Raw genomic sequence first — 19,042 nt, 5'->3', positions numbered from 1 at the left:
AAATCAAGACTCCGGGCTGCACTTTATGCAGACTATTTCTCCCTTGGTTTGATACACAAAAAGTACATGGATCAAAGTCTTTCATCGTTGCCTTGTCAATATCCAGTAAGAGGAAATAATCTAAGCTCAACTTGGATAAAGTGGGAAGCTTGCTCGAAAAAAAAAATATGAAAGAGGATCAAAGTATTCTGGAAGAGTTCCAAATGGGGCTTGGAAATGGAAATAGAAATGTAACAGAATGGTAACACAATGAATGTGAGTGATAGTTGTACAAAGTTAGATGGAATGGAAAGGGAAAATCCAAATATAGTGAGACCAGAGTATGAAGATTATCCGAGGACCAACAAATTTCTTTATGGGCAACCAGGATGCTTTTAACAGGATCCTGCAATACATGTTTCAATGGAGGGAGGAGGGAACTGTACCGGGAAACCAAATGTGTGGTGTTTATAGACAGGAGGTTCTCCAATATCAGCCTACAAAAAGTTTTTACTAAAATGTTGTTTTTGAATGAGTATATTACGATATACGGTGGTGGGCAAGTCATATGAAAATACACATAATTTGGTGAAATTGACAATAGGCACCACACAATACATAAATTCCATATAGATGATTTGTTGTTGTTGTTGTGGGGGGCATTATGGTATGGATTTAGATCAGAGAAGCAAGAACTACACGAGCAAATAAGTTCATGATCTGATGCTGTCGAAAGCTGCTGTGTCAAATTGGCTTAAAGATATACCTTATTGGCATATACAATATCTATAGGAATCAACTGAACACTCTGGATTACCAACATTGTACAAAGAGAAGGTAAATGTAAACAAAGCTGGAATGGAAATACAAACATTCTATTTAGCTATCATAAAATTTCATAAATTGCACATCATAAGACAAAAGTAGAGTATCTGTTTCTCCCCTACTTGTACATTGTGATCAGTCCTGCATGAGTGATTATGAATAAGTGCAATACTGCATATTTTCAGACCTTTCTGTAATCATTGAAGAGTAACTTGCAATGATGCAATGATCATGTTACATGTCTAATTTTTCAAAGAGATGAGATGATATACTGTCATTTGAAATACAATTCTTGGCATTCCACTTGATATTTCTCAATTTGAAAAACATTTATAAAGGAATAAATGTCTCACTTTTCCTTATTGACTTTTGTGCAGGGGTATAATTAGATTCAATTTTCATACTTCATTTTCTTTCAAAATGAATGAAGCCATTAAAAAGTATAATTTTATGTCAAATTAAATTATATCACCTCATCTCTTAGATAAAAACAAGTCATGATCATTGTAATTATATCATTTTTAACCTTTATCACTGTGTGACTGTGAAACATATCAGAATTTCATATCAAATTAAATCATATCATCTCATCTCTCTCTCTCTAAAAAAAAAAGAAATAAGTCATGATCATTGAGAGCATACATTTTTAACATTGGTATGTGTTGCTGTGAAAAGTATCAGAATTTTATATCATATGTTTATATCATCTAATATCTTGGAAAAAAAAGAAGGAAATAAGTCACGATGATTGAAAGTAAGACCTTAATAAGATGTAACTGTCAACCTACCGTGCGAATTCTCCCAGCTGATAATCTCTTGGAATGATAGGAGCTGATCTATCGTTTGTAACCGTCTTTCGGAGCTGAATCTTGGTGAAAGGATTGCTGGACAGGAGGAATTAACAAAAAAATCAATTTCATAGTAATAATATTAAAAGTGGAACGAGTTATACTTGATCCCTGCCTTTTGAAAAAGGCTTAAGAATACACTGTTTCCATGTACTGCACGTGCAAGAAAGAAATCAAAAGACTGACTTCTGAAAAAGAGGCAAAAATGTCTTCCAATTCTGCATACTCATACCTGTACCACCCTGAAAATGCCAAGAAAAAGGGTCACTGCTGAAGCCATGCCAATCAATAACTGCAAGGTTCAAATGTTTCATACAAATTTTCAAGGTAGAAACTAGAGAAAGACTAGTCTTACATGTACTGTTTAATGCATCAGCTGGTAGGCTTGGCATGGGTACAGTACGCTTTTCAAAATGATAAACACAGCTACAGACATACATAGAAGAAGCTGTTGTTTAGTGGATCAGTAAAAGTTGTCAAATTTGAATCGTTACCTTTCTCCCTGATCTCCATTGTTTGGTGAGGGCACATTGGTGTTTTCATCAGGCACAGAGAGTTGAATTTGAGAAAGCTGCACATCAGGCTATTGTCAACAAAAGAAAAGATATATATATATAAAATACACAAGCAAGGATTTGTAAGCTTTGAGAATTCAAATGTCAACATGTAGGCACAAGCTTACTATTATCTAATCATAACATTTACATATAGGAGATAACAGCAAACATGTTGGATTAGAGACATAAGAATTTGAGCCTTTGGCAGAGCTGCCAACCTGAAAAAGAACATTTCAGTATTTTCAAAGTTGAAAATCAGTATTTTGATGATGACATCGGTATTTTCAATGAAATACCATAAGACAACAAATAAAACGGAAAACTTTAGAAATCAGTATTTTGCATGAAACCATCCGTATTCTTCTTATTTTTCAGTACTAAATACTGAAAATCCGTACTACTTGGCAGCTCTGCTTTGGTAGCAGGCTTACTGATACTGATAGACTGTGAAAATTTGGAGATCCAAGTATCAAGCCTGTAACAGCATGATTATACTGTACATGTACTCAAGTGGCATGCCTACAGGTATACAGCATTCATACAAACTCTGAAACAGACATTAGTAGGACATAGGAGGACAGAGGCTAAAAGTATGGACATTGCAGAGTCTCCTATACATTCATTCATGCATTCATTTTTTTTTCTTAATTGCATCAACGGGATTGTCCCTAAGGACAAGTCCACCCCAACAAAAAGATGATTCGAATAAAAACAGAAAAATCCACCAAGCATAACACTGAAAATTTCATCAAAATCGGATGTAAAATATTTAAAGAAAGTTATGACATTTCAAAGGTTCGCTTAATTTCACAAAACAGTTAAATTCACATCCTTGTCGGTATGCAAATGAAGAGACTGATAACATCACTCACTCACTATTTCTTTTGTATTTTATTATATGATATATGAAATATTCCAATTTTCAGTATAATTCAAATAAAAGAAATTAAAAAAACAAAAGAAATGGTGAGTGATGGACATCATCGACTGTCTCATTTGCATGTCACTGAGTTGTGCATATCACTGTTTTGCGAAAAATAAGCGAAAACTTTAAAATGCCATAACTTTCTTATTTTACATCCAATTTTGATGAAATTTTCAGTGCTATGCTACATGTAGTTTGATTTTCCTCTATTTATTCAAATCAACATTTTGCTGGGGTGGACTTGACCTTTAAATAGGGACGATCGGCAGGTATGTATGTTACAAGACTTTGTACCTGGATGGAAGCAGACTGCTTTGTAGTTGGCACAGCGGTGTTGAAGGTTGAGTTCCCGGTCTGTTGTTGCTGCTGCTGCTGTTGCTGATTCTGGATGTTGTTCCTCTCCTCTCCCTCCACCACCCCGACGGGCGCGGTCATCAGCAACCCCGAGGGTTTCACCCCGCCGTTCTCCACCCCGTTGTTGTTGGAGGCGGACGCAGAGGGGTTGGTGTAGGTGGGCGGAGTAGAGAGGGTGGAGGGTATGGCGATGCCCACCTGTGGGAGGGACAGGGTTGATGCGGCCGTGACCGGGCTACCAGGACCGGAGTAGTCCGGGGTGGGGTAGTCGTTCCCCACGGATTGCAAGTTGTCCATACTGGCTGCTACAGGCTTGGTGTTCAAAATGTTACTGCTAAAAAAGATAAATAAATAAACATTTCAATGATTAATGCTACTGACTACTGATTCTTGCAATTCCTATAGACTTTGTACAGGGACTACCTATTACAGTTGTCGATGGGTTACATGTACATGTACTGACTATTTTGTAGTTCCTGTAGGATCGGTCCTATTTTTTTTTCGAAATAATTAGCAATATCAAAATCCTTCTAAAACAAGATTTATAAATATGTCATGTTTAGGCCTAAAAAATTATGATTTTACTTTTAAAAATGCTTCAAAAACAGCTTGACAATGAATTGAGGTTTAAATTCAGTAAATGATAAAAAGAATGCAAAAGACCAGTTCAATGAACTCATTCAGGTTTCGCTGAATATTTCATGAAAGCCTTTGTCTGTTATTTTATCTGACAAGCTCACTGTACCCGAGAGTTAGCAAAGTAATAGTCAGACTTCTGCGCTTCTGAGCCAATCAAAACCAAGATAAGTTTCCAGATCTGACAAATTTCGATAATAAATGTCTCCAGGACTAACAACATGGAATGTACTATTAATCCTATCACACCTTGTTCCATTAGTCTTGGGTACAATATCAGCCAGAGGTTGTGTGTAGGTGATTGGGAACCAGCCATTCCTCCTAGTCCTGTAGTTGTGTCCATAGAACCAGCCATTGTTCTTAGGACCGACCAAGCCAATGATATCCCCCTGAAAGATGGATAAAATAAGACTGGTTAATTGAAGAGGAAGAGCAGGAAGAGGATGGCTGAAGATAAATATGATGATGGTGGTGATGGTGATGGGAGCTGTGGTAGTGGTGATGGTGGTCATGATGCTTGCGATGGTGCTGATTAGGAGGAAAGCGGTGGTGGCAGGGAGGTGGATAATAATAGCGGAGATGACATGACAACAATGGTGATACTGGATGGTGGTGGTAATGATAATAATGAAGATGATGGTGATTTTCTGGGATTTGAATTTGATTGGCCTTTATTCCTTGTGAAATCCACAAAGTTTTGTGCATTTCACAAAGACTAAAAGGCCAATGAAATCTATTTTTTCCATGCCATGTGTAATTTTATGTACTTTATGCTTATTTTTATTTTGAAACCATATTTTTTCTTTCTTTCTCATGCACATTTAAAATGAAAGGAATTTAAAATTGCTTAATACTAGCAATGATGATGAAGGCAATGGTGATGATGATAGTGCTCCAGATGGTGATGATAGTTTGGATTTCATGCTGGTTGTTGTGATGGTAGTATAATATGGATATACACCGAATGCCACAGACCTGGCGGCAAGGAACCCTATGGATGAATAATACATACCTCACTGAAAGCAAGTTGATTCTCTCCCGTTGCGGAGTGAGTGTAGACGGCCTGAACGCGAGGCATCTTCTGCTCATTCTCCATCATGTCACCAGCCTCCGATACCCGACGCATGAATGTCTGACGAGGCATTGTCTGAGAAATGGCTGATGGAAAATTGGAGAAAAAATTGTGATATGAATACCCGATGATAACTTGAAATATGAAGTACATCAGTCTCAAGTAAAATTAATCAAAACTAAACACATGCATACCGCAATAGGTTTTATTTATCCTAAAACGAAATAAAAATGAGCAAATCTGCAAAGCAGTGATAAACACATGAACATGTATTTCTACAATAAACCCTTTTTACTAACTATTTTGATAAAACAATTGCATGTCAATGACAAGCCAATTTGCACTAAATATTTGCAAAAAAAGCAAGAATATTTTGACAATTCTCATTTCACAATGAAGGGGCAGTGTGAGTGTAAAATCTAACACAAATTATTGTTTTTTAAGTAGTTGTCCCTGAAAATGATATAACGCTTGTGGTACATGTACATGTATATTTTATGTATCAGTATATATAGTTCAAAATGCTATTCACAAAATCACACATTAAACCATCTTGTACATACATTATATCAAATACAGAGCTTCTTAAATTTTCTTCTCTGATTCGGCTTTTGAATTCTGTCATTATGTGTACTGGTTTACAATTTCAATCAATACCTTATCAGGGAGGGGGGCCTAAAAAAATGGAGGACTGAAGAAGATCTTATGAATCAATGAAACACTTCAATCCACACTGGCATAGCAAACAATCCATCCATCAAAGGGAATGTCAACCTTCATTCCATTGTATTTATTTCAGAGTTTAAAAAAAAAGTAATGAATAATTTGAAGGCTTGATCGGCCAAGCAGAAACTCAATGAGAAAGTGGTGATTCTATTGAGCAATATTCATGCTCTCCTTCCATTTGTCCTCTGCATATATTTTCCCTGAATAACTTTTTTCTCCATTACTAATGATAGAAAGAGAAACACACAATGCAATTTCATACTAAAGAGTGAATATTTCACCACCGATTGTTCATTTATTTGTCCATGTTTAGTAACACATTTGCAAGCAGTACATGTATTAAATGTAAACACACAAGCCTTCTTAATCAAACTGCTTCATTCACCCATGAAAATTACAAATACATGTAGGCACTTTGACAGTTAATATTCCTTCAGTACACATTCAAGAGTCTAACTTCATTTGTTAGTCAATCAAACGAATAAAGGGTTTCAACCTGTCATTGTCAGTAAGAGCAAATTGTAGTTACTAAAAGCCTGTTACCATGGAGATGATGAGGCGACTTGACCGACTTGGAATGCCTCCCAGCGAGATTTGGCGGCACTTGCGTCTGAGGCGGTTGCTGGAGCGGTTGTTGTTGTTGCTGAGGCGGTTGCTGCGGTGGTGACGGTGTTGTTGGCTGGGTCATAGGGGGTATCATCTGCTGCTGCTGGTTGGTCTGGAAGGGGGGTAGCTGATGGACCGAGGGGTGCGTGCTGCTCCCTAGTTTCTTGATGTTGGGGAGGGTGGCGCTGTAGCTGGAGGTCACGCCCGTGCTGCTGGGAGGGGGTGGCTGCTGCGGCGGCTCGACATCCACCGAGAGGGGGCGGTCAGATTCATTGGGGGTTTTGGGAGAGGTGGGCTGTCAGAAGAAAAACAAATTAATAAATCAAGTTTCACAAATAATATTCAATAATAATGTGAATATACCTGTAGTAGAATTATATAATTCAATGTGAGATATGAATGTGAACTGATAGATTGATCCAATTTAATCTAATTGGTTTCATCTAAACCCACAACTATGATTTAACAGGTGTGGTTCAGAACCACTACAACACAACAGCCTCACTGGAATCATTAACATTTTCTTTATGTGTAAATGTCATGGAGCAGTGACAATTATCCTGACAAATTACCCTCATTTTGCTTGAATAATTAGACACAAGATAAATTAAAGAAAGTAGACTACTGTAGCAATAAAAAAAAGCTCTCCATGAAAACCCTTGTCTTTCTACTGCCGAGTGTGGTGCAATCAGGTTCATTTGTTTGATAAATTAAGTTAATTGATACTGATTTAATTGTCACCAGTGAGAGTCTCAACCTGTTTTTATTACAACATGATAAAAGAGATGAAACATTCAATTGATTAAATGAAGGGGCGGGGTACTTAATCGATTGTCCGGTCACACCAGTTTCATACTGTACCATCCAACAGTACAGAGTCATCCTATTGGTGTGACTGCACAATAAAGCCAGTCTTGACTTTTGTAGATTTCCTAACTAATATGTGATTTTTAATTTGTTGTACCCCAATTTCAATAATTGTATAACAAATAACAATTCAATAAATTTGTTTGCTTTGTCAACATTACTTTTTTAAAGGGCATCAAACACATTTAATCAAACACAAGTACAAAGGGTTGAAGCTGATTTGATAAAACAAAAACTTGTATTATGTGACAATTAAAAGGGGATATTCTTTATATTTATGTTCTTGTATTCCTTCCATTTTTCATTGTTCGTTGCGTCCACTGTGTAAAAAACGCAAGTGAACCAAGTGCAATTTTGCACAATTCTTTTCTTGAAAACAATGCTGCTAAAAGATGAGTGGTCCTAGAAACATCAACAAGGTACCATTCAAAAAATGCTACATTATCCATCAAGGAAGTAAAAACTTATGTTGGCACTTAGGTGGGGAATAGAATTTTTGTTTTCATTTTCTTCATACAGCTGAATCAATTATGTGTCACCTTTATATTGAATGCATGTCTTTCATACAGTAATATTCCCAAGTCCTGATAAAACTAAAAGTTTTCTAGTAAGGCCAACTCATTTTGGCTGCCTTGATTCCCTTCATCCTGTCTCAAATGTCCAACTTTCCTTCCTCCATTCCTAAAATTTCTTTCTCCCCCCCCCCCCCCCACTCCTTCCCTCTCTGTCAACTCCTCTCCCAGTCACTATTCTCAATCCCTCCCTCCACAGCAAGCCACACCCCTTTTCCCTCCCCTCATCTGCTCTTCCCTCACCCTCCCCCCCCCCTCCTCCTTCTCCCCTCCTCCTTCTTCTCCCCCCCTCCTCCGGCTTCTCCCCCTCCCCCTCCTCCCCTCCACCCCTCCACCCCTCCTGCCCCCCTCCTTCTCCCCTTCCTTCTCCCCCTCCTCCTTATCCCCCTCCTCCTCCCCTCTCCCTCCTCCCCTCCCCCTCCTCCCCTCCCCCATTCTCCCCTCCCCCTCCTCCTTCTCCCCCCCTCCTCCGGCTTCTCCCCCTCCCCCTCCTCCCCTCCACCCCTCCTGCCCCCCTCCTCCCCTTCCTTCTCCCCCTCCTCCTTATCCCCCTCCTCCTCCCCTCTCCCTCCTCCCCTCCCCCTCCTCCCCTCCCCCTCCTCCCCTCCCCCATCCTCCCCTCCCCCTCCTCCCCTCCCCCATCCTCCCCTCCCCCTCCTCCTTCTCCTCCCCTCCCCCTCCTCCCCTCCTTCTCCTCCTCCACCCCTCCTCCTTCTCCCCTCCTCCTTTCTCTATCCATATTTCCCACCCACTCTCAACAAGGAGGATGCAGACCATTGTAGGCCTGCGTATGAGAAACACCTGTGGCAATAGGCTTAATAAGGATCTCCTAATTAATTAGAGGGGGGAAACTCTCTCTACACCCCTTGCTTCTAGTCGGTAGGATGCAAAAGATATTGTATGTTTGATTTTGCCAGCTCCATAATGTGGCTGCGACGAATGCAAGGAATGCTCCCCAGGGAGTGGAAATTGTGCACTTTTCGTGCTTGATTGAAATGAATCCAATGACCGGGGTAATAATATGCTGTAAAGCACTTTGGTCCATTCTGGGAAAAGCGCTTTATAAAAATTTGCTAGTATTATATTATTATTATTCTAAAAACTCTCAAAGGTTGCTTGTTATTTTAATGAATATATCAATTAATAGATTTTTTTTAAGTGTTTAAAAGTCAAAAGGGCACTGTAATGCCAAGAAAGTTAAATGTCAAGTGTTTTGAAATGCTTCAAATTTCTAGTAAAGTTTAGGCCTGTATGTGCATGGAAGTTTCTCAAAATATAACAAATGAAATCTTCTCAGCAGTTCTCTGGATATTCTGTAACATCCCTACAGTGACAGTTTAGGGTCATCCTCGATTAAAGGCACATGTGACCTGGTCAAAGATGGCTTCCTGTCTCAATGAGCGCAATGTCTTTCACAGATCAATTATCCCAGTAAATTCTCTGAGGATGAAAGATCTTTGAGGCAAAATAAAGTTTTTATGTCCTTCGCAGGTTTATGGCTCAATGTTTCATGGGTGCGCTTATCTCAACTCCCGTTTGTCTAGACCAGTTAAACAGTCCATGCATGACGAATCTTGATTTCATCAAGCAAGTATAATGAGAAATGGAGGTGGTGTATGTATATTTAACGGCAATCAACGTCAGAAGTAAATAATCTTGACGAGCTGGTTGTCAGAATAAAAGACCTTGCCTTAACATGCCTCTGATAAGTGACTCATCGCTGTGGAAACCACATAATCAAAGCTAGTTATCGCTAATGTCATTCCGAGGTTGTGTTCAGGTGACTATTTTTCATCGTTTAATCACGATAACTTCAAAACATGGATAGATCAAACTGATTTTCATCATTCGTGACATCTTCCAAAACTCACAACACAAAATGCTGACGAAGTTGCATATAGACGTTGAATATCATTTGAATGCAATGGAAATCTCAAGGATTCTATGACATCCTAACCTTTTTTTCATTTTGGAAGATGCAGTGCATACGCTTCCAGTTGACCAATAGGCCTACTTCCTGTATTAAACTGCACAGTAGAGCATTCACTGGAATGTCTTGAGAAATCAGCGTTGGTGAAAGATCAACTGAATGCTCTCCAGCAATTACCATGATTTGTGTTTGAGCTTGAAATTATCTTAAAATTTTGGTAAAGTCCCATTGAGAATCATCACTATTCGCATTTCCCAATATGAATAGGTATGTCCTTGAAATTAAATTTTACACAAAATCTTATTTTGGTTTCAATCCTGACCAAAATAAAATTTGGGGCACTTTGGTCGGGATCCAGAATGAGTATAACTGCATATTTCTTTTCCTTATGGTATTTTACCATTCTCAAGCATGGGATTGGGTGAAACTAACAATAAATAATAAGTCTATAGCTTTCTGGTGCAAAATAAAGCATGCAAGATAAGGATTCAAAAGACCCTTTTTTAAGAGAACTATACGCTCCTACATGAGGGGGCTAATCTACTATAAGCTTGATTTAAAATCTAAAATTCTAATTTTCACACAAAATCAATGGTTAAAGAAATTACAGTAAAGTACACTTTTGTAAAATTTGGATGTTAGGTGATACTCCAACGTTAGTCATACTGAACTTTTAATACAAAGCTTGAGTAACACGTTTTAAGAAATCACATGAACGCATCCTTAGTCTAACAAGTACTTCGAGAGTGTAGCCTTGGATTGTAGTGATTTCATTGTAAGTTTCAAAAGACAATGAATCACAAATAATTAAGTGTTGAGAATTTACATGAGGGATCAGTCAGATGTCATTTCTAGTGGATCTGAAACCCTTTATGAAACCAACATCTTCAAATTCGGTGATAAAAATATATTAGTCAGCTCAGCTTCAATGAAAGATATACTTTTTCATGTGTGTATTGAAAGCAACCAAATGCTGCTCCAATGGTTATTTTTTCTTACATTTTGAATTATATGCCTAAAGTCCAGCAACTCATAATCAAACATCTATATTTTTTCGTTCACTTTAATTTATTACTACATTGTTTGACTCTTACCATATTTAAAGGAGAATCCAGCCTTTGTCATAAATGTTATCAAATATGCACCCTGACCCAATTTGAAGTCTCCATGGGTGAAGTGATTACCAATTTTTACAACTTTTAAAAATTCATAACTTTCTTATTCTTTGGCCGATGCTGTTCAAACTTTCACCTATCAACTTGTCTGATTTTCCTTTGTCCTATAAACACATGTTTTCATTTGGGTTGGATTCCCCCTTTAAGATTAAATCTTTTGCCAATTATTTGTTTTTGACACTGTATTATAACCTGAACAAAAGGGGGTAGTAGTAATGAGATCATCAAAGCGTTACTATGGATGATCCAATGCTACATGTAAAATTTCACACAAGGGAGGGATCAGATCTAAAATGAAGATTTTAGCGAGACCATTACAAAATCACAACTCGATGTTGGAGAATACATGATGGATGAGATCAGGGTTTCGCAAACCCTCACAAGTTATTTACAAGAATCATTCATTTTTGTTCAATGAACTTTCTTTGTTGTTGCAGTATTTTGTTCAGAATCATTCAAGCATGACCGTAATTCGGTAAAAAGAAAATAAATTGCTTTTCACATGTTTAATAATGAAATGAACCTGACCTGATGAAAAGATTTCAAATCACCATATAACAGTTTTTTAAAAAAGTCGCTTCTCTATGTCATAAATTGGGTGAAATGTAATTCCAAGCGTAAATAATAGTACAATGTATGGCAATCAAATGTACATGAATAAAGGACCTTTTCATAGAGAGTGGGTTATGTTTTAAATGAAATTTATGGCATCCCCCTTGCTTTTTCCCCATATAAAATTGACCATTAGAGAATATAACTAGCAGAATGTGGGGAAGGGCACTTGCGCCCCTTGTTCACCCCTCTCCCATGATCTAAAGACAATTGGGAGAGGGGAGTGTTGTAGTGTGAATAATTTATAACAGAACTCTCAGCAACAAACATTTGACATTATACTTCATATCGCAACAATTTTGCAGCATTCATGTTTTAAAAAATCTACAGTACATTTAAATCTAAAACTGTGCATTAGCTGTACGTAAAGAAAATAAAGAGTAGGAGATGGGGTGACATCAGTGGCAGACCGTGACCCGAAGGAGACAAATGATTGGAGGGGCACTGTATTGTTTGTGAATAATGCTGTGCCCCTCCAATGCTTTGTCTCCTCCGGGTCACGGTCCGCCACTGGGTGACATTGCACATACATGTATTGCCCCTCTAATGTCCCGTTCTTGTGAGTCTCTAAAGCAGTACTACATGAGTAGGCCTTGGCAACACACCTGTTCTTATCTGATGTAGCCAAGGTTAAAGTCTGGGCAGTCTATTTCTGATATATATATGGTAGTCATTGCTTAAACTAACATTAATGATGGATACAAGGGTATCAGCCATGCACAATGAATATGATATACATGTAGGATGTTTTGGAATGTGAAGAAGCATTACATCTTTAAAGGAACAGTAAAAAAAAAAATTCATATGTTTCCTTCTCTTTCTGCAGAGGTACATGTAAGTAATGCTCAGTGATTAGAGAGTGGATTTAATTCATTTTCATTGCTCCGTTGTTATCTTCGTTAATATTTCATGTTCTCGCACATTCGATTGTGTTTGTGACATTAAAATCGTCTTTAGACCTGATATACAACTACAGGTTAATAAAACATGTAAAATATAGCATCGGTATGATTGTATTGACAGATAGTACAGTATATAATATACTGCATAATTTATCAATTTTATGGGGAGATTCCTTATTAAACTTGTCTTGCTAGTTATCCATCTTCATTGTAAAATGCAACATTTGCTATAAAATGTAGGCCCACAGAGTGGAGGCCAGTCAGGACTAAGAGCCCTATAAGGTGCTGCCAACCCCCCCCCCCCTCCCCCCAAAAAAAATCAAACAACAAACAATACAAAAGAAACAAAACAGCTCCGAGTTTTGTCCTCATTTTTGCCTTGTTCTAAGGACAGTTTAAAATGTAAATTTCAAACCAAGGACTTTACATTGTACATGCAGTTAAAACAATCTCTTCTTTTGTTTGATCTACAACTGTGTAAACGTAAACAATACCTAACATGGGTCAACCTACCAAGCAGAGAATCAAATAAAACCTACAAAGATTATTATTTAATATTAAAAAATTGAAAAAGAATCATTCATAGAAAAAAGTAAAAAAAGAAAAATGTCTACAAGTAAAGCAAACATTCTCAGAAGAGCTGGTAATAACCAGTTAAGATTAAGGCTGGCTTCTGGGAAATTAACCTTTACAACCACTGCTCTACAAGAACTCCTCGTTGATAACGAATGAATAAAGTACAAGGATATTTCAAACAAAGAATTAAAGAAAATATTGGAGTTTCAGTTTATGTATCATACCTCATGTTGTGGTGATTTCTTAGTCCTCTCTTCGTTCTGGGCAAGCATGATATTGCGTTCATAGAGTCTTCTGGAGTTCCTCAGCTCTACCTGAAGGGGCGTCTCTAGAGGACCTGAGAAATCCTATTAAGTAGATGAAGGAAGTCAATGACAAAGATGGGCCTGTCAATGTTATTTTCAATGCCACACCATTGTTAAAGGTCAAGTCCACCCCAGAAAAATGCAGACTTGAATAGAGAAAAGTCAAACTAGCATAATGCTGAAAATTTCATCAAAATCGGATGTAAAATAAAAAAGTTATAACATTTTAAAGTTTCGCTTATTTTTCCCAAAAAAGTGATATGCACAACTAGGCGAGACAGTCGATGATGTCCATCACTCACTGTTTCATTTTTTATTGTTTGAATTATACAAAATTTCATTTTTTCATAGATTTGACAATAAGAACCAAATTGACAGAACCATATAATATTAAACAATGCTAATTCCACATGTTCAGGGAGGAATTAATAGTTGTATCACTTGACAATGAGGGGAAAATTAGAATATTTCGCATTTTATATAATAAAATAAAATTAGTGAGTGGATGACGTCATAGTCTCCTCATTTGCATACCAGCCTGGATGTGCATATAATTTTGTGAAATTAAGCGAAATTTTAAAATGCCATAACTTTCTTATTTTACATCCAATTTTGATGAAATTTTCAGTGTTATATTTGTTGGATTTTCCTCTTTTCATTTGAATAAACTCTTTGTTGGGGTGGACTTGTCCTTTGAGTTTGGAGTTGGTTTTGTTGGTGTGCCTGCAACATAATAGTTCTATTTCAATGGGTGTCTCTACAGGACTGGAGCAATACCACAGGACAGACCAAGAACATTCAAACACAAAAGAAAGACAAAATCAACAAAATGGCAGAGGAGTCATTCTAACTTTTGTTTACCCCCTTTCAAGGAAATAACAGATAAACACATATTTACATATGGATGATATGAAAACAATTTCATAAAGATAGTTATGACTTTAGTGCTGCATATATTTGCAAAAACTTTTGAACCATTGTATGTACACACAGTTTAGCACATATTATTGTCCCTGTAGATTGAACTGAACTATAGACCTTTATGACCAACCAACAACATAACAAGGCTATTAAGGTTTTTTTTGTTAATGGGATATATATACATGAACATGTATGGAGGTACACAAAAGGTACATATGTATATTCTGTTACTCACAAAGCTGAGGATATCTTCACATTCTTCAGGCAGCTTGTCTGACTTGTCACATGACTCATTCCACTTGGGAAGGCGATGATGAAGAACACTCTGAGCCTGAAGACAGACATGAAGAGACATAAAAAGACATTTAAAAGACAGAGGAAAAAGACAAAGGTAGAGAGGGAGAGGGGGAAATATATTTTTTTAAGACGAGCAGGGACACAGGCAGAAAAAATGAGACAAATCACTTATCAAATATATATCAAAAGGAGGTACATAAACAAAAAAGATGGATAGACAGAAAAAATAAGAGAGAAGGAGAAAGAGGAAGATACATGTATGGCTAAAGATTGGCAGACAGACAGAAGTTGTGTTCGGTTTTTTTTAATAAAGAGAACGAGCAGGAGCAATATAGGAGGTAGGGGCACGAAATACATGTGCAAAGATAAGAGAAAGGAGTCATGAGGAGTGAAAAGGGGAACAAGATATGGAAGAAAAAAGGAGAAAGAGAGAGAGATAAACAAAAATGGTGAGAAGGGAATTCAGCAAGGAGTAAGATGAGCAGAGCTGCCAACCTGAACAAGAACATTTCAGTATTTTTAAAGCTGAAAAGCAGCATTTTGGCGAGGAAATCAGTATTTTGCGTGAAACCATCAGTATTCTTCTTATTTTTCAGTACTAAATACGGAAAATCAGTACTACTTGGCAGCTATGTGAGCATAGTCAAATATATTGGAAGACAAAAATAGTGAGAGGAAGAGAGGAAGAAGGGGAGGGCAATACCAGATAAACAGACAGAAAAATAAAGAAAGAGAAATAGGACATGAATGAGGGAAAATATTTGAAGATTGATTCTAGTAGATAAATTGCCATAGATTTAATGTCCAAAATGTTGAAATACACAATCTCTGAACAATTCTTCCTGGAGTATCCGAGAGTTCATTTCATACACGGAACTAAAAAGAATATCAAATCTGTTTACTGACATTCAGATTCAACACTTCAATCATAGTTGGTATCAGACTTCAAAACTGAAGTGCTTATCTTGGAAGATATATTATCATCTACAAAATAGTACATAGAGTATTTAACTACTGTTTAATTTATTATTTCAGGGATAACATATCATTTTAAATGGCAAAAGCCTATCCAAGGGTTTTCACCTACCAGTATTTTTGTGTGCTATATTTCCTCTTTAAACATCCCTTATAGATTAAACATCCAAACTGTGTAGACCATTATTATCTCATTCATCATTGAACAAGACAATTTAGATCTAGGTACTTTTAAGATTCATAGCAACCTGCTTTCATTAGAGTAAATAAATGATTTCATTCTGGAACCTGTTACCTGTAGAATGAAACTGAAACCCGGCGGTTGTGGTTGGGGTAAATACGGGAGATGCCCCCCCCAGAAAAAAAATCCCATTTCTTTTAAGACCATGAGATCCTGCAATTCTTTTAAATGCATTTAGCTTCTGTTGGGATAGATACGCTCCCTTGCTTAAATTAGTTTTGAAAAAAATACCATCCCCCCACAGATAAAAGCAAAACAATAACATTCATCAATGTATTGCCGAGAAGGTGATGATAATTCACTTCAAGTATTAAAAGTTAAAGTGTTAAGAAAAACAAGAATGTAAGTGAATCAATGGCTGATATACATTGTTATACACATGTTTAAAGGCCACCGCACACCTTACGACCCGACTGGTCTGCGACTGAGTGAGCTAGGGAGATGAATTGCAGAGAAGTCATAAGCCTCGACACCGCACACCTTGCGATCCAACTGTACCCTGCTGTCTGTAACACACGCATGCACTTTTGCCACAGCAAATGAGAAAATGGCACTTACTACTTGCATATGCACGTTGAATATCATGTATGCATCGGTATCTTATAAAAATGATGCAGGAGTTCATAAATCATTTTCACCATTCTTTCTTAGATGTATAGATAGAGAAAGAGAGTGTATCCAATCTTATACAAAAAATCGGGTTTGAAGTATTTTGGTTTGAATTGTTTTGTACATCACCAACAGTATCTGGCAAGAATCTTTTGCAACTTTGATCTCTCTGTGGTTTCAATTACCAAGATAGCGACTTTTGCCCTTATACGACTTCCTCATACAAATGTGTTATGTAGGATTAGAATTCCATATTCATCATATTTCTGATTGCCTACTTGCATCTACTCCCCCAAAATGCAGCCATAAATGCGCCTTGAGCACCTAACAAGGTGGAAATGTGCGCAATATAAATATCCTATATTATTATTATTATTATAAACAATATCAACAATCCATTGTTGTAAGAATTGGATTATATTGGAATTCATGTGGCTAAATTCATTCAATCGATAAAACAAATTGCAATATGAAATGGAAATAGAATATCTAAAGGGTTCTACAGAAGGAAACATTTAGAAAAAAAGATAAAAATATATCAGATATTAGATGTTGTTAGAGAGAAAAATATAAAACGGTATACCAATTACCATTATAATGTGTGATTGCATGTACTGTTACTACTGTATTACCATGAATATTTACATAGGAAATGAGTTAAAAAATTTAAAATCTATGGAATTCAAATCTACAATGAAAGTAGAACTAGATGGTATGTAATGTTTATCTTTTAGAAGCTAGGTTAATTTTTATCATGATACAAAAAACGAGGAAGAAATCCCTAATATTCCACTATTCTACTGAAAGGATTTGCTATTGAAATAATGAAAGCCTGCAATAAATAGCATTTTAGATATGGACAAAGTTATATTGTTTTGTCTTTCAATTTTTTTATGAAGAGCCAGTTTTCAAATGGTGTAAACAATGGAAGCAAAATGGTGCTGGACTATCAAAATGTAATAATTTTAGCTTTTAAGACTGAAACGAAGCATACGTGTAGTTCATTTGGTGAAAGTTTTTTAAGTGCTGAAGAGTTATTCTCTGGCAGTTAATCTAATAATAATTAGAGACTGACCAGTGCTTCTCAGCTAATCAAACCAAGTATTTCAATGATATCGTCAGAGCAGAAAACTTACAAGGAAGGGTGCAGTGGGCCAGACCATTGAAGAATTACTGAAATCAAAGGCAACTATATTTTCTCCATGCAACTACTATGTATCAGAAGAAAACAATTTGTGGTATTTCTGCAATATTCAGGTTCCTGATTTGAAACTCATTTTTCATGATGCTTTGGAAAGCTCTTCATGAAGAAAACCAAAGAGATCAGCTTTAAGCTGTCTTTCAGCCATTTTAGAACCATTTTCAAAAGGGCTCATAAAATAGTTATGGCTACATGTAATTGTGCTGTGCTCATTGTGATATATTAGTGGTTTTATAGCACTTAATAAAAAAAAACGTCTTAAAATGGCACCTGTTCGGCTAAATTTTTCATAGATGTACACTGCATCTTTCCAGAACCAAATGAGTGCTAACTACATGTATTACAAGATTGAAGCATATATTAACACAGAAACCAATGGTGCTTAATAGAAGATAAGAAGAAATGTTTAGTAGACCACCACCCCACCTTGCTGAAGAAAGCAGCATTGTTTTTGATGAGTGAACAATACCTATCGACAAGGTAACAGTATCGTCTTCTCTCCTCTGTCCATGCCTGCAAGGGGAGATAAAGAAAGGAGAAATGGATATTATACTTCATGTTTTATAGTGTAAGCATTATTAAAGGTTCATCCAAAGAAAATGTTGATTTGAATCAATAGAGGAAAAGCAAACCAGCATAACGCTGAAAATTCATCAAATTCGAATGTAAAATAAGAAAGTTATGATAAGTTCTGCTTTATTACTTTTCCCAAAACAGTTTTCAACTCTTTCCAGTGAGAGTCGATGATATCACTAACTCATAATTTCTTTTTTTATTGTTTGCTTCTTTTTAATACCAGTACTTCAATTTCTTCAGATTTAACTTGACTGAACCACCAAATGCTGAAACAATGGTAATTCCAAATATTCAGGGAGGAATTAAACATATGTTTCACATACATGTATGACAATGAGAAAATTAAAACATGACTAAATGTATATCACATGTAAAATACAAAATAAGCAGTGAGTGGCAGAGGTCATCAGTCCCCTCATTTGCATGCCAACCAAGATGAGAATACAAACATGTAATATGAAATTAATTAAGTTAAAATGTCATGACTTTATTATATTTCATCAAATTTTTATGAAATATTACGTAGTAATTTTGTATTTTTACATCTATGATTTTTCCTCTTTTACTCAAATAAATTTTGTGTTTGGATGGACTTGTCCTTTAAAAAAAAAATTCATACCGCACACAATACACAGACAATTTGTCATTGGTATCAAGACATGCATGTACCTCCACACAAATCTACCAGCATTATTAGTGGCCTGTCTGGAAGCAGTAATAGAGCATTGACCTTGAGAAGACTGGGTTGTGCAGGT

At 36.6% G+C, this 19,042-nt stretch overlaps 1 protein-coding gene across 3 annotated transcripts in view; it reads right to left on the bottom strand.

Annotated features, from left to right (window-relative positions):
* LOC121422198 (brain-specific angiogenesis inhibitor 1-associated protein 2-like protein 1) overlaps positions 1–19,042 on the bottom strand; it is a 48,039-nt gene that overhangs the window by 7,372 nt on the left and 21,625 nt on the right. The window contains exons 7-15 of one of the 3 annotated variants that reach the window (XM_041617094.1): positions 18,138–18,224; positions 14,624–14,719; positions 13,387–13,509; positions 6,466–6,823; positions 5,137–5,282; positions 4,374–4,513; positions 3,429–3,822; positions 2,147–2,235; positions 1,593–1,688 (exon numbers count right to left, since the gene is read on the bottom strand). In XM_041617094.1, coding sequence (XP_041473028.1) covers positions 1,593–1,688; positions 2,147–2,235; positions 3,429–3,822; positions 4,374–4,513; positions 5,137–5,282; positions 6,466–6,823; positions 13,387–13,509; positions 14,624–14,719; positions 18,138–18,224 — 1,529 coding nt within the window. Of the gene's footprint in view, positions 1–1,588; positions 1,689–2,146; positions 2,236–3,428; positions 3,823–4,373; positions 4,514–5,136; positions 5,283–6,465; positions 6,824–13,386; positions 13,510–14,623; positions 14,720–18,137; positions 18,225–19,042 lie in introns of those variants that run through there. The other 2 variants (XM_041617095.1, XM_041617096.1) reach the window with 2 other exon arrangements.

Source organism: Lytechinus variegatus, chromosome 10 (genome assembly GCF_018143015.1).
Source record: "Lytechinus variegatus isolate NC3 chromosome 10, Lvar_3.0, whole genome shotgun sequence".
Lineage (NCBI taxonomy): Eukaryota > Metazoa > Echinodermata > Echinoidea > Temnopleuroida > Toxopneustidae > Lytechinus > Lytechinus variegatus.
The sequence above is the reverse complement of the archived record's forward strand: the minus strand, read 5'-3'. Positions and strand labels throughout refer to the sequence as shown.